Source organism: Nymphaea colorata, chromosome 1 (assembly GCF_008831285.2).
Source record: "Nymphaea colorata isolate Beijing-Zhang1983 chromosome 1, ASM883128v2, whole genome shotgun sequence".
In the NCBI taxonomy this organism is placed as follows: Eukaryota; Viridiplantae; Streptophyta; class Magnoliopsida; order Nymphaeales; family Nymphaeaceae; genus Nymphaea; species Nymphaea colorata.
In genome coordinates, this window is record NC_045138.2 from 30,036,454 (window position 1) to 30,051,164 (window position 14,711).

At 37.9% G+C, this 14,711-nt stretch overlaps 1 protein-coding gene across 3 annotated transcripts; it reads left to right on the top strand.

The window, feature by feature from the left end:
- The first annotated feature begins 189 nt into the window (after nt 1-189).
- On the top strand, nt 190-13,513 carry LOC116245789 (protein CONTINUOUS VASCULAR RING 1-like). 3 transcript variants are annotated; one of them, XM_050077264.1, is made up of 7 exons: nt 190-634; nt 11,169-11,221; nt 11,829-11,938; nt 12,068-12,235; nt 12,320-12,417; nt 12,760-12,886; nt 12,990-13,513. In XM_050077264.1, the coding sequence occupies exons 1-7, from the start codon at nt 491-493 to the stop codon at nt 13,085-13,087; spliced, it is 798 nt and encodes a 265-aa protein (XP_049933221.1). In that variant the 5' UTR covers nt 190-490; the 3' UTR covers nt 13,088-13,513. The 3 variants fall into 3 exon arrangements, with proteins under 3 accessions (XP_049933221.1, XP_031499124.1, XP_031473205.1); XM_031643264.2 differs by lacking the exons at nt 11,169-11,221; nt 11,829-11,938; nt 12,068-12,235; ... (1 more) ...; nt 12,760-12,886; nt 12,990-13,513 and adding exons at nt 3,153-3,205; nt 3,650-3,759; nt 3,895-4,062; ... (1 more) ...; nt 4,643-4,769; nt 4,873-5,443 and having other exon boundaries at nt 231-634; XM_031617345.2 differs by lacking the exon at nt 190-634 and adding an exon at nt 6,799-7,293.
- The last annotated feature ends 1,198 nt before the right edge of the window (nt 13,514-14,711 follow it).

Genomic DNA, 14,711 nt, shown 5'->3' on the forward strand with positions numbered 1-14,711 from the left:
CTTAGCACCTCTTATTCACTTCACCTGGGTTTGAAGGGGAGGTGCAAATCACAGCACAACTTGCTTTCAATCTCAAAGGTTAATTGAAAGTTGATTGCATTCATACTTCAAATTTCTTACAAGAGATCATCGATGGAAGACGTTACTACCAAGGTCTGCAAGAACGCTACAACATCAGTTTAAGAAAAACAACAAATAAAATACATGACTCTCTCCGTGTCCGTGTGCTGAGATGTTCCCCATAGACACTTCAACCCAGCATTACTTGTCTTGGTATATGTAAAATTCGTGCTGGCTGGTGTCTTCTCAGGTCAGAGATGACCGGTTCTGCTGTCTCTCTCTGATTGGTTTTTGAATAAAGAAAGAGATCCCCAATCGCAAGAAGTCAGAAACAGAGACCAGCAGAGGCAGAAAGAGGAGGGCGGGGGAGGGAAAGGCGTCTCCCACTCTCGATGTCTTCCTGTACAGGAGAACAGGGGGTCCATTACTGATGGGTGATGACAGGTTGGTAATTCCAATGGCCACAAGGGAGAGAGATAGAGAGTTACTCATACCTGTCGGTGAATCCCACGAGGATGGTGACTCGAAAGCTTCATCTTCTTCTGCTTCTTCTTCCCATCACTCGGGCAAGGAGGTCAGTGTCCCTTTTCCATGTCTTTTTTTTTCCCCTTTAGCTCTCTGATTGCGTTTCTTTTCTCATGGGAATTATAATTTATTTGTTTCAGTTTCTCGTTCTCTTTTGGATTTTTCAGAGGGAATTTTGGGTCTACGCTGGTTTGTTGCGTGGAGTTTCATTCCCTTCGATTCTCTAACGCGCTTTTGACGAGTATTGTCTTGTTAATTCTTTCTCGTCGCTCATGGGTTTATGCCCAAGTCGATTGGGTTTGAAAATCAATTGGAATCATTTGATTAGCTTTTGTTTTTAAGGGTTTTTTTTGTTTTTGTTTTTGCGCCGTTTGGGAATGTTCCAATGCTAAGCTGATCTCCCTCTACCTTCTGTTTCGTTTCTTTATTTGGATGTGGCCTTTGTCGCAAGGCATTATTGAGCCTTCCTCACTTGCTTGGAATGGGAATTGATAAGTTAAGCATATCTAGGGGATATTGTTCCTGTTTGTTTTAGTCATGCCAGAAGGATTTGAAATACTTGTCGTTCCATATGCCAAATGGTCTTCAAATTCCTCAACGCAGTTACTGTAGTCTTGATAATCCAGTATAGAGTCTTTCTCATCATTTCTCCTGTCTGACCCTTTCACGTTCCTAGTTCCAACACAACTCAGATTCTGGTTGAACTTGATCAAGCGGTTTGCAGATGTTATGAAAAAAGGAAAGGTTGAGACTTCGAGTAGAATGAAACTTGGGTTCACGTTTGACAATTGGGAATGCCATTAGTGACGTGAAGATATTGTAAACCAATGAAGTCTACGTATACTTTTTTCTTACATTTCGGAAAAGCTTAGTTGTCTGTTATTTCTTGGAGAAGCTTAATTGCTAAATCTTTTCCCATCTATCTTATCTGTTCCTTCTTCTTGCTTGCAATTCATTATTATATTTTTCTTGGTCTACAATCATATCTAAAAGAAGCATAGGTGCTAATTGAGACCTTTTCTCTTGGTATGCTGGAATATTTGGAAATATGCTGGTATTTGATACAAACAACCGGTCTTACGACCCTAAATGAATTGTAGCATGCATAATTAGACCTTCGGTCAAAGCCATCTTTCAAACCACTTCTCTAATCTGTTGCCTTTAGGTTCCACACAACTTAAATTTTGGTCGAACTCGTTTAAACAGTTGACGAATATATCAAAATGGGGGAGGTTTGAAAACTTGTTGCTTCTATCAGCAAAATTGTCAGTTGGTGCATGAAAGCGTAAAGGTTAGACCTTGTAAATGAGGGAAAACAACATTAACGTGGAAAGGAAATTGCAGGGTGGTTCCTTTTGAGGATTCGATGAAAAAAAAAAAAAATAATGATGGAACTTTATAGTTTTGCTTTTTCTGGCAACAACCCATGTTGTGATTCATGTGGTAGTCAAGCAACACCTGTCTAGAAAGGCTGTCATAAATTGAATTTTCAATTTATGAGGTGAAGAATTTCTTTCTGTCCATTGAATAGAGTTAGTTGATGCTTTGCTAAATGATGCCCTTTTAGGGAATCAAAGGAGCGAAACGTCAGTCATATTACAAGGAAGGGATTCTTGGGTTCCCTCCTCTGTCTCGATGTGGAGCACTCATTCCTTGATTTTCTTGTTTCATTTCAAAATTTTCAATTCATACACACAAAAAAAAAGGCTGATTCGGCAGCTTTTTGTTCAATTTTTCATGGAGTTGAATCCTCATGAGTTCTCCAGGTGAAGAACGAAGCACTTGCAAAGCTTTGTGTTAAAGCTTTGCGAGTTGGGCAATTATTGCGAGTGATGCCTTTTGAGGGCCTCATCTCCTGCACATGTGGTTGCGGGGCATGGGTACATGCCTTTACAAGAAAATGAGTTAATAGGTTATCTACTTGAAGACTATAATCATGGCCGTGTAAGGTAATTGGGCTCAGAGAAGTCCCGAGTCTTCTGACCTACACAAATCTTATATCCTACCTGATACATGCTTGTGTTCTTGGGATCAAAGTCTAGCATTTAGTAAGTTTAGCTGATGGTGGTTTGCAAAGTATGGAAACTGTAAACTAGTCAAATTGAGTTTCCTAGTTCTTGTACATGGTGAGAATAAAAGTGATTCTTAGTTTTCCCTATTTGGAGTGCCTGATGCACCTATTATTTAGGCAGGTGCCATTTGTCCAGAGAGCCCTGTGCACAAAGAATGGGACTTCAGCACATTTCTCTATTCAAGCAGGATTTGCACCTGCAGAGATGGGAGCTATAATTAGTGATTTTTTTTCCTTTTAATCATCAACCTGAAAAATTGACACTAACAAGATAATCAATGTGCCAATGAAAGATAAGAGAATTTCCTTTCTCCTAAATTCCGTGTTTGCAAGTGGATCCTAAGTTTCAGGAAAAGGTTCCAGACGTGGCATGTTTCTCAAGCAAAATGCAATATGAACAACAGAATTTGTAGCCCCCTTCTTTTCTTTTGGCTTTTTCATCAAGTATTCCTGTTTGGATTGGGAAGCTCAAGTTTAATATGTCTTTCTTTTCTAGGCATTTTATAAAGTTCTTCGAAGCTGGGCATCAAAGAAGTTCATGACAGGATGGTGAGTTTCTTCTTTTTTAAGTTACAGCAATCAAATTTTCTTTCCTTCCTCATACAATACAAATTGATTATTTTGATGGTTTATCAATACTATGGTGAGCTGAACTCTCTTATTTCTTTTGTGGTCCTTGTGGTGCACCTTTTGCAAAGGCTGCTCCATATGTGTGTGTGTAAGAGGTAATGGATTGGTTTGATACAACTTTTTCTTCAAATTTAAAGTGTATACTCCTTCATTTGTTCTTTTTTCCTAAGGTATACCAATGTAATACTGAAGCATACCTTAGATTTATTTGTGACCATCAAGGAACTTTATGAAGTCAAGGTGTAATGTGTGATTCAGAAATAGAGATGAGAACAATGTACTCAGTTGAAGGTGATTTGAGTGCTTTTTTTGGTAATTATTGTCTTTTACTCTGTTTCACGTTGCCTTATTTAATTTTTGCAGTGTTATCCTGTTTCCTATAGCAATTACTTTCTACATTACATGGTGGTTTATTCGTTTGGTAGATGGATTTTTTTCTCCAATATATGCACAACTGGGCATCAACATATTTGGTAAGTAAGTTATGAGTTTTTCTTTTGAAAGAAATGTTTAGATGGCTGTGCTTGAACCTTGTTCACATTTTATGCTTTGTGTCATTATTTAATTGCATTTAGAATCTCACTTTATTGTTGTTGTCCCTCTTCCAGGACTTGGGTTTGTAACCTCCATAGCTTTCATCTTTTTGGTTGGGGTCTTCATGTCTTCATGGCTTGGAGCATCTGTGCTGAACCTGGGAGAGTGGTTCATTAAAAGAATGCCATTTGTGCGTCACATTTATAATGCATCTAAGCAAATTAGTGCTGCAATCTCACCTGGTAGGTCACTTCCTAAATCCTACTACCTCAATTTACAATCTACGTGCCTACGTTGATTCTGACTTTTGTGTTGGACAAACGCAGACCAGAACAGCCAAGCATTCAAGGAAGTTGCCATCATACGACACCCACGAGTTGGTGAATATGCATTTGGTTTCATCACCTCAGCTGTTACTCTTCAGGTTTATACTTTATAGTTTATACTGATCCTTCCCGTGAATCCATCGGTTTTTGTTTGATTCTTTGAACTTTTCTATAAGGAAACTTTATGCTTTGGAGATTATTTTGCCCCTAGATGATGTGTATAAAAGTTTGTCAGCACAAAAAAAAACTACTATTTTAAGTCTGATTTGTGTATGAGTTAATCAGAAAGCTACAAGGTGCTTCTCAACTCTTCTGAAATCAGTCTGTCAGCTTTTCATTTTTTTTATCGGTTTTTATGTATCATGCGGATTAGAATGGGTTAGGTAATCTATTTCTAATTTGGATAATACAGACATCTGCCTGATTGCTTGTTTATTTGTTTTTTCTACGCTTGCTTTAAATCTCTGTCATTCTAACCTTATGGTCCCTCATTTAGCACTATTCCGGTGAAGAGGAGCTCTGCTGTGTCTACGTACCCACCAACCACCTTTACATTGGTGATATATTCCTGATCAATTCGAAAGATGTCATCAGGCCAAATTTATCAGTCCGTGAAGGAATTGGTAAGCATTCATTTTGCAGCAGCTCTTCTTCCATCATTATGCAATAGATTTTCCTTTATCAACATTTAAGCAATAAACTGATTTTGTGGGGTAAATATTGCAGAGATTGTCGTTTCTGTTGGAATGTCAATGCCCCAGATATTGTCAATGTTAGACTCGCAAATTATTCAAGCTGATAGGACGAGATCTACCAGAAGTTGAAGCAATCGGACTGCTTTATGCATCTCATCAAGTATACTGAATGCCATCAGTCTTTTCTACTGTTTGGTGTAAATTTTTTCGGCTGTTCTCACAAGCTTTCTTGCTGAAGCCTGATGTTCTATAGTTCCATGGCTTCTTGGTCACATGTAAATTATAGATGGAATTTCGGAAAATTTTACAGCGTGGAAGGACAAGATTTGTGCTCTTTGATTGTGGTGCTTTGTTAGTTAAGTCCTTGCATCATGTCTTCCTGTGATCCTTGTAGAAACCTTACGAATTTGAATTTCATGTTTATGACAACTGCCGTAAGGTTGCAGCATGGAAACAACTTCTTGTCTTTAAGACGTGCCAATCTCAGGCAGGTTTTGGAAATGGTGTGGAGTTGTTTAAAGCTTGTAAGATAAGAAACAAAGAAATACTGCACATCGCTTTTATTATTGTCATTGTTTTCCGGATCACCGGGGAAAGCTGCCTGCACTTCTTTTGTAGTTGATTAGAGCATTCCTGTCAAGCAAATATTTGGATTTTGGCATTTATCTGAGAAACGTAGCCTTGAATCTTTCCTTCTTCAAGTAACGCTGTACAAGCAGGAACAATACAATGGCACATTCATGTTTGAACTTGCGATAATTCATGAAAGCAATTTGTGGCCCTCAGAATGCGTCATTTATGATATGACCCGCAATTCATGGCCCTCAGACAGACAGAAAAAGGAAGACAAGAACCTCGGAATGCTGGAAACCATCCATGGTCTTGGGAATCAGCAAAATATGACTTGAATATTGCAGATTACTATCAGGAAATGTCATCTCTTTCACCTTCTATTACTATAGTTTGAGTATCTGTCAATATGATCTTGTCAAATCTATGATAAGGACAACAAAAGTATCGTAGCTTTTCCAAAACCATATCCAAGAAATTTGCATATAAACTTAGTAACTGAAGGAAAACCTTAAGTATCATGACCTGTGATTCTATCCACATGAATCGGCGGCGGCACAAAAGAAGCTTGTAACAAAAGAAAGGAGAAAAAGACATCAAAATAAAACAAAAGATATGTGCTCGAACTTCATTATGCATTGTAGGAGTTCCACCTTCGGCAGAGTGATGCAACTGCTTTGGCATATGCTTCTTCATCATCGTTAGAAGCTCTCGTGCATGACAAAGCTATTCAATACACACAATTACCATGAACATTAATTCCTCTACTCATGCCCCACCACCTCCAATCCTGAAAATGTTGCCTAATCACTTCAATCCCTATCAGTGGAGTCTATTAGTGCTTGAAAACACAAGTGTGATTAAGGGTCAGTTTTGGAGTATACTACCCAACTGATCCTTGCTTAAGGGTTTTGTTCGGTGAGTAAAAAGAGTATTTTATCCTGCCACTCAATAAAAAGTACCGATGCTTCAGGTTAACAGTCTTGTTGTACATGTCAATAAATATATATTGAGCAGGAGGTGTGAGAAACTTAGAACCCAATGATCTCTCTCACTCCCTGGAGAAACAGATACAAATGGTTAGAAAAAAAAAGTAATTTTTTCAAAGGTTAGCATGCTCAAACCCGAAGATAAGATATCTGCGTAGACAATATTTGAGTCATTTCAGCGCCGATGCCTTTATCTCATTTATTGTTTTTTTTTTCATTTTAAATTAATTTCAAATATTTAAATTCATTAAACATAAAATTAGGGCAGATACACAACGCGGCGAAAAGCAACATTAGCTTTCTGACCAATTTGCCCCGATATCAGGAAGATTGAGCAACGCTTAATAGGTTTCATACTTTATCGGGCAAAGGAGATGGCTTAGTGGAAGCCGTTACGTCTACTAATGTGTATGAGCTCCCACCGAACCCTATGGTATCATTTTAAGAAGAAATTAACCCTATGGTATCATTTTAAGAAGAAATTAAGTATATGATAAAGAAGATCCGTGGCTCTGTACAGAGGTGTTTCCCGTAAGCAATTCCTTCTCTCTTCCTCGTGCTGAGTGGCTGTCCACAGGAGGGTGACCAGTTTTTCTGCTTCCTTGGTTGGTTTCTGAATAAAGAAGAAGATCCCCAATCTCACTAAATCAGATACTAATACCAGCAAAGATAGAAAGAGGAGGGAGGGGGAGAGAAAGGCACGTCCTGTTCTCTATGTCTTCCGGTATAGGAGAAGAGGGGGTCCGTTGCTGATGGGTGATAATAAATCGGTGAGTCCGATGGCGGCAAGAGAGAGAGACAGAGAGCTGCTCATACCTGTTGGCGAGTCCCACGAGGATGGCGATTCAAAGGCTTCATCTTCTACTGCTTCATCTCATCACTCGGGCAAGGAGGTCAGTGTCCCGTTTGCATTCATTCTCTTTCCTTTTTTGTGTGTGTGTGTGTGTTTTTTTTGTTTATTTGTGTCATTGGTATTCCGTTTTTCTTTTCTCGTTTTTATGGAAATTTCGAAGGGATGGGTCAGGGTTTTTGGGGTTAGGTTGGTTAAAATTTGAGAGTTTCATTGCCTTTGATTCTTTAACGCACTTTTGACAACTATGGTCTTGTTTATTGTTTCTCATCGCTAATGGCTTCATGCCCAACAGCCCAAGTGGTTTTGGTATTGAAATTCGATCGGTGTCACTTCTGCTTTTAGGGTTTTTTGCTGTTAGGAGATAACGTACTTGCTAATCTGATCTCCTATACCTTCTTTGTTTTTTCTTTATGTCGGCGTAGTCTTCGTTGGAAAGCATTTTAGTCTTCATCATTGTCCTTGAATGAGGCAAAAGAGTTGCTGTTTGTTTTGCTTATGCTGGAAGAAACCTGACCTTTGATATGATAGGTGTTCCTCAAATTCCTAAATGAAACGATAGCAGTCGTGATAATCCAGCACAGTTTTCCCATAAGCTCTCTTGTCCTTTCAAGTTCCATTTCAACACAGATTCATGTTGAACTTGTTGAAGCGGTTCACAGATATTATGGAGAAAGGCAAGAGTGAATCTTTCAGTAGAGTAGGGTGAAGCTTGGATGCCATTTGACAATGGAAACCTAACTATGACCTAAACAAAATAAAAAAGAGCTTTGTCTTATCTTCCTAGTTAGTGCACAAATTGGTGAGATGTCACATGCTTACAATTGGTTCCGCTGCAATGGGTTTGATGATGAAACAACATCTATCTAGAAAAGCTGTCATATCGTATGAATTAGTGAGTTGATGAAATGAAGAAATTTCTCATTCTGATTCTATGCACTGACTGCCGCAGCACATCTTGCCTTTTGGGTGCTCATATTTCAAGTCCATGTTTTTTACACTAAAGCATGGATTTGAGAGAGATTCCCTCAGATCTCAGATCCGTGGGGAATCAAATGCAACCTAAAGGTGCAATGAGAGCGGTTTCTCATGTTCAAGATCTCTGGTGCTTTCTCATGGAATCCAAACCGAGATTCAATCTGTAAAAAGATACCACTTAATTAGTCTATGTTGCACAGACTCCCCTAGTTAATAAAAAAGTTCATTCTTATCTTGTCCATCACCATCACATCTGGACTTGTTGGACATGGCTATTTTCAAATTTCTGTTAATGCTGTTGAGGATGCTGCAAATAGCATATCAAGTGTAGAAGACTCCATTATGGTGTATGGACATTTCAGGAAAAGGAAGGTTGCAGTTGTGTCCCTAGGGGCTTGTTGGAATAAATGGTGGTTCTTAGCCTCTTAGGGTATAATTTTACTTGAATATCATCTATATGGTGCACAATGAATACTTAATGATAACAATTAACAAGCTTTATGTATTTTGTCTTGTAGAGAAGCATAGCAATTTTATTTAAAGCTTCAAATGTTTTGTTAATTGTCCATATGCCTTTTTTTTTGGGTCATGAAAAGATTTTTATTTGATCAGGATTCATCTTTGCGTGTTTTCCTTTCCCTGCTTCTCCTTGTAACCTCTATTTTTTCTGTTCAATTTTGTTTTAAATATATGACTTTACATAAAATTTTGCACAACAAGAACCAAATATCTGCAATTCTTTCTGGTATTCTTTGTCCATTCATTTTGCTTTCCTCTAACAATGATTATTCCTCTGAATGGTAATCAATGAATGCTTGTCTGCTTGCGATTTCTCTTACAAAATATAGAAATTTTGCTTGAAAGCTTATACTTGTCATAATTAATTCCATTAAAAAATCATGAGACCAGGTGTATCTGTAAGTTTATTATCTCTTTTCCTTTCAATATGCTGATTGTTGTATTAACATGGTTATCACATTTATAAATATGAGCATGATTTTATTTCCAAGCTAGTAGAATGTACTAAACATATTGTAGGTTTTTGAGTAAGATCAAGATGTGTCATGTTTCTCAAGCAAGAATCCTGATAAAAATAAGATAGGACATTGAGACATGTAATAACTAATAAGGAAATCAGATGAAATGTAATATGTTACAAGATTCTGTGGCACACAGAATGATCATGTGCATGTATTAACCAGGCTGTAAAACAAACTTCATATTGAACATGTTTAGCAGTTTATCCCCCCTTTGTCTTGGAGCACACAAGCATGTAGAAACCAGCATATGGGCAAATGTTATATTATTAGGAGGATGTGAAACTTAGGATGCTCATTTTGCTTGGCAGAAAATTTGAATGTTTAAACTTCTGCATGTTCAATCTTGTTGTTTGCTTCTTGATGTTTTTGTGCTGTGTAAAATTTTTTTTCTTTAAGTAGATATATGCCAATGGCATCTTATGATTGACTATGCTAAAATAGGATGTCAGAAAAGAAAATTCAAGAAATGAAGTTTCTGTTTGCTTGTAATATTTTTCATTAGCAATCTGAGAAAGTTGTCCAGTTTATATACTTTACAGTTTACACTTGTTCTTTATGCTCTGTTTCCTTCTCATTGGACTTTGCTTCATCACTAGCTACTTTGGCCATCCTATTGCCTGCTCAGGCTTCAGTCTATGTACATATAGTTATGTTGTGTTGGTCTGTAGGCTCATCAATATCAATATTCAAGGCATTCTATTCATCCTAAAGTATCATCCCTCCAGCCAATAGTGGCTACTGGATGAACGATGAACTATCTTGTTGCTTGTAATATATTTCAATCTGAGAAAATTGTCCAGTTTATATACTTTACACTAGTTGTTTATGCTCTGTTTCCTTCTCACTGGACTTTGCTTCATCACTAGCTTTGGCCATCTTTGCCTGCTCAGGTTTTAGTCTATGTACATATAATTATGTTGTGTTGTTCTATAGGCTCCTCAATATCAAGATTCAAGATATTCTGTTCATGCTAAAGTGTCATCCCTCCAGCCAATAGTAGCCACTGGATGAAAGATATTTCAGTAGATGTTTCAACAAAAAAGTTTTATCAGTACATAAAAAGGTGTCAAAATGCCTGCATGTCCATTTACAATTTTCTATTGCAAGCTGACATGAGGGTGTTGGAAACAAAAGTCTCATGCTGGCTTGCTCTCTTGTTGTACTACTGTATGCCAACTATGTCTAGTTACATGTTATGCCATTGTTTCTTTTTGGTGATTTATCTGATGCACTTGAATAGTCATGCTTCGCTATGTGTTCAGTTAGTGCATATGCATTTGTGTAGTCCATCGTATGTGCTGAATTGCGAAAGTATGAGTTTGTGAGTCGTATATTATATACTTATCTATGCCTGACATTATTTCATCAAGTTTGACCAGAATCTAATTTTTGTGGAACCTAAAAGGAACAGATTAGCGAAGTGGTCTAGATGACATTTTTCAAGTGAGGATTTGAGGTACCCATGCTATGACTCATTTAGGGCCAATTAGAGGACCAGTTGATCATATCACATGTCAAGCTATTTCCAAAATTTTCAGCATAACTAAGATAACCAATCTCAATTAGCGTCTCTCCTTTCCTTAGATATGTTTGTAAAGCGACTCCTTTTCTTTAGAGATGTTTGTAAAGCGAGGAAAGCATGATAAAGAATTGCAACAATGAAATAACAGCAGATAAGGTAGGACGAGAAAAAGTTTAGCAATTAAGCTTCTCCTGAAAAGTAAGAAACCAGCAAGTGTATGTGAATTCCATGTATTGGAAATATTGGTAATGGGGATGACCAAATTAGGCATGAAGAACAACAGATTTATAGAGCCTGCTTTTTTTCGTTATTTTTTTCATCAAGTATTCTTGTTTGGATCTTGAATCTCATATTTTACTTATTCTTATCTTTTTTTAGGCATTTTATAAAGTTATTCGAAGCTGGGCCTCAAAGAAATTCATGACAGGATGGTGAGTTTCTCCTTTCCTAAGTTACACGCAACCAACCTTTATTCCTCCCTCATACAACATGGGTTTGCTTATCTTGGTGGCTTATCAATTCGTTGATTAGCTGAACTCTCTTTATTTCTTATGTACTATTCGTTGTAGTTTTTTCGATGGTTCTCCTATGTGTGTGTGTGTGTATGCGCGCGCGTGTGTGTGTGTGTGTGTGAGAGAGAGAGAGAGATGGCTTGGTTTGACTTAGGCCTTTTTTTTTTTCCAAATTTAAGGTGCATGTACCTTTCTTTCTTCCTTTTTCCTTATGGTATGCAAATGTAGTACTGAAGCATATCTTAGATTTATGTGTGACTATTGAAGAGCTGTATGAAGTTGATGTATCACGGCCAATTCTGAAAAAGAGATAGAACACTGATGTATTATCTACTCTAATTTTTTTTTGAAGATATTTTTGTTTGTGTATATGCATGTGCATGCACCTCTCTTCGCAGTTTGAATACATTGCTTTTGAATTGTAATCTATGTAAGTCAAAACATTGAAATTGAGGTGATTTGGATGCTTTAGTGTGCAAATTGTTGTCTTTTAGTCCGTCTCAACAATCCTTGTTTGTTTTTGCAGTGTCATCCTGTTTCCTATAGCAATCACTTTCTACATTACGTGGTGGTTTATTCATTTTGTGGATGGGTTTTTTTCTCCAATATATGCTCAACTGGGCATCAACATATTTGGTAAGTATTCGTTCTTATTTGAAAGAAATGGTTATGATGATGTGCTTGAAACTTATTCCCATTTTATGCTTTGTCTCATCATTTAATTGCATTTAGAATCTCAGTTTGTTGTTGCTGTCCCTCTTCCAGGACTTGGTTTCGTAACCTCCATAACTTTCATCTTTTTGGTTGGGGTTTTCATGTCTTCATGGCTTGGAGCATCTGTGCTGAACCTGGGAGAGTGGTTCATTAAAAGAATGCCATTTGTGCGGCACATTTATAATGCATCTAAGCAAATTAGCGCAGCAATATCACCTGGCAAGTCACTTCCTAAAATTTATCACCTCAATTTTCAATCTAAGTGCCTATTTTGTTACTGATTTTCATGTTGTACAAATGCAGACCAGAACAGCCAAGCCTTCAAGGAAGTTGCCATCATAAGGCACCCACGAGTTGGTGAATATGCATTTGGTTTCATCACCTCATCTGTTACTCTGCAGGTCCATACTGGTCCTCCCTGTGATCTTGTCAGCTCTCATTCTATTCTCTGAACCTTCTTATGAAGAAAATCTGATGCTTTAGAAAATTATTTTTTACCTAGAAGATGTGTATAAAAGTGTCAACATGAGGTTGTCAGAAAGTTACAAGGGTTTCCCAACTTTTCCAAGGTTGTCGGCTTTTCCATCTCTTAATTGATTTTTGTGCATCACGTGGATTAGAATGGGTTAGGCAGTTTAACTATAATTTTGTTGATACTAACATTTATCTGATTTCTTTTTTGTTTGTTTTCTCTACACTTGTTTCAAGCATCTGTTATGCTAACCTTATGATCCCTCGTTTAGCACTATTCTGGTGAAGAGGAGCTCTGCTGTGTCTATGTACCCACCAACCACCTTTACATTGGTGATATATTCCTGATCAATTCAAAAGATGTTATCAGGCCAAATTTATCGGTCCGTGAAGGAATTGGTAAGCATTCATTTGCAGCTTCCCTTCTTGCACCAGTATGGACTAGCGTCCTTTTTTCGACAGTTAAGCAATAACCTCGTTTTATGTGGGTTAAATCCTGCAGAGATTGTCGTTTCTGGTGGGATGTCAATGCCCCAGATATTATCAACGCTAGACTCCGATGTTATTCAAGTTGACAGGACGAGAGCTACCAGAAGCTGAATCAGTCATACTGCTCTGTGCTTCTCATCAAGTATACCGAATGCCATCAGTTTTTACAACTAGTTGGTGTATATCGTTTCTGCTATTTGCACAAGTTTTCTCGACTCAGGGCTGGGGATTTCTTTATCGCATGTAAATTATAGATGGATTTTCACACATTTTTTACAGCATGGAAGGATCAGACTTCCACTTCTTATTGTGATGCTTGGTTAGTTCAAGCCTTTGTATCATGTCTTTCTGTTCGTTTGAACCCTGTAGAAACCTTAGAAGTTTGAAATTTTCATCTCTGTAACGTCTTCCATCATATCGTAGAATGGAAACAGCTTGTCGTCTTGATATGCCAATCTTGTGCAGGTTTAGGATTGGAGTTGTTCAGAGTTTGTAAACTAAGAAACGAAGAAATACTTGCACTTCACTTTTATTGTTATTGATTTTCTGGTAGCCAGGGATAACCGCCTGTCTTGGACCTCTTTCTACAACAACTTCCAGGTCTCTTCGTGTATTGGTTCAGCACTGACATAATCAGGCATATACATTATATTGGGTTAGCGCTAACATCATCAGAAATCAGGCATACAAGTATATTGGTTCAGTACTAGCATCATCAGAATGCAGGCGTGATACTTGGTTTCCTTTTTAGTAGTCTTTTTTGAAGAAAAAAAATAATAAATGGTGAGGAACCCTTGAAGAACCAAGCTATTTGAGAGACTTGCTTCTTGAAGGAATAACTTTTTGAGAAATTCTTACAAGGACATGAAAAAGCTGAAGACCCAAAGGCAGGGTGGACACTTTATCTCCCCCTATTGCATGGTTTATCCTACTTTCGCTATGCGGCAACTGAGATGGGATTCAACCATGTTATTTTCCTTTATAGGTTGCCTACAGTCTTCGTGCTAGTGGGGAAGGAGATATCTGTAAGTAGCCAAAGCTCTTCCCCCCCCTGTCCTTAGAGTCGAGGGTTGCTTCGGGACCTAATTGGTGATTGACACACCCATCAACTAAATTGCGCACCTACTGTTTATGGTCCAGGAGAGTAGCGACTCATGGGAATACTGTAGTCTTTGTGGAAAGTGCTTAAATTCTCTTAAATGCCTGTTTTCTAGCATCAACTGACTTGTGTTTCTACCCAAGTAAAAGACAACGGCTTCTAAAAAAAAATCACTTCACATTGGTATGATCTGAAAATGCATGGGAAATTGGGTCGATTGAATTCATTACGGTACTGCCACAACCATATCTCAACTGTTTAAATCCCCATGAAGACTACAACCATACCAGTTTCACACCTGAGATGTTCTTTCAACTCAAATAACTGAAACTGGCTACCCAAGTAAGATGCCTGCCTCTTTATGTCGAATGAAGAAGCATTACGAGCCCTACTGACAAGATGTTGTATACGGGTCTTCTTTGTTTCAATCTTGAGGTTGTACCCTCTCCCAATTAGTGGTGAACACGAGTCAAGTTAGGTTGGCTTGAGCTAAGCTTGAATTGGAGCTGACCTCAAGTCCACTTGCTTCAGCTCTGCTTCAAGCTTTAGAAAGCTCAGGCCTAGGCAAGCAGAGCTCACTACAAAAAAAGATCTATGAGTAATTCGAAGGCTGTCTCATTGTACTAAAGGCAAGCT

Excerpts from the sequence above, each read along its gene's own strand:
- LOC116245789 (XM_050077264.1), top strand. The coding sequence starts at position 491 with ATGGGTGATGACAGGTTGGTAATTCCAATGGCCACAAGGGAGAGAGAT. Across the intron at positions 11,939-12,067 it reads ACTGGGCATCAACATATTTG|GACTTGGTTTCGTAACCTCC; the intron begins GTAAGTATTCGT and ends TCCCTCTTCCAG. Across the intron at positions 12,236-12,319 it reads TAGCGCAGCAATATCACCTG|ACCAGAACAGCCAAGCCTTC; the intron begins GCAAGTCACTTC and ends GTACAAATGCAG.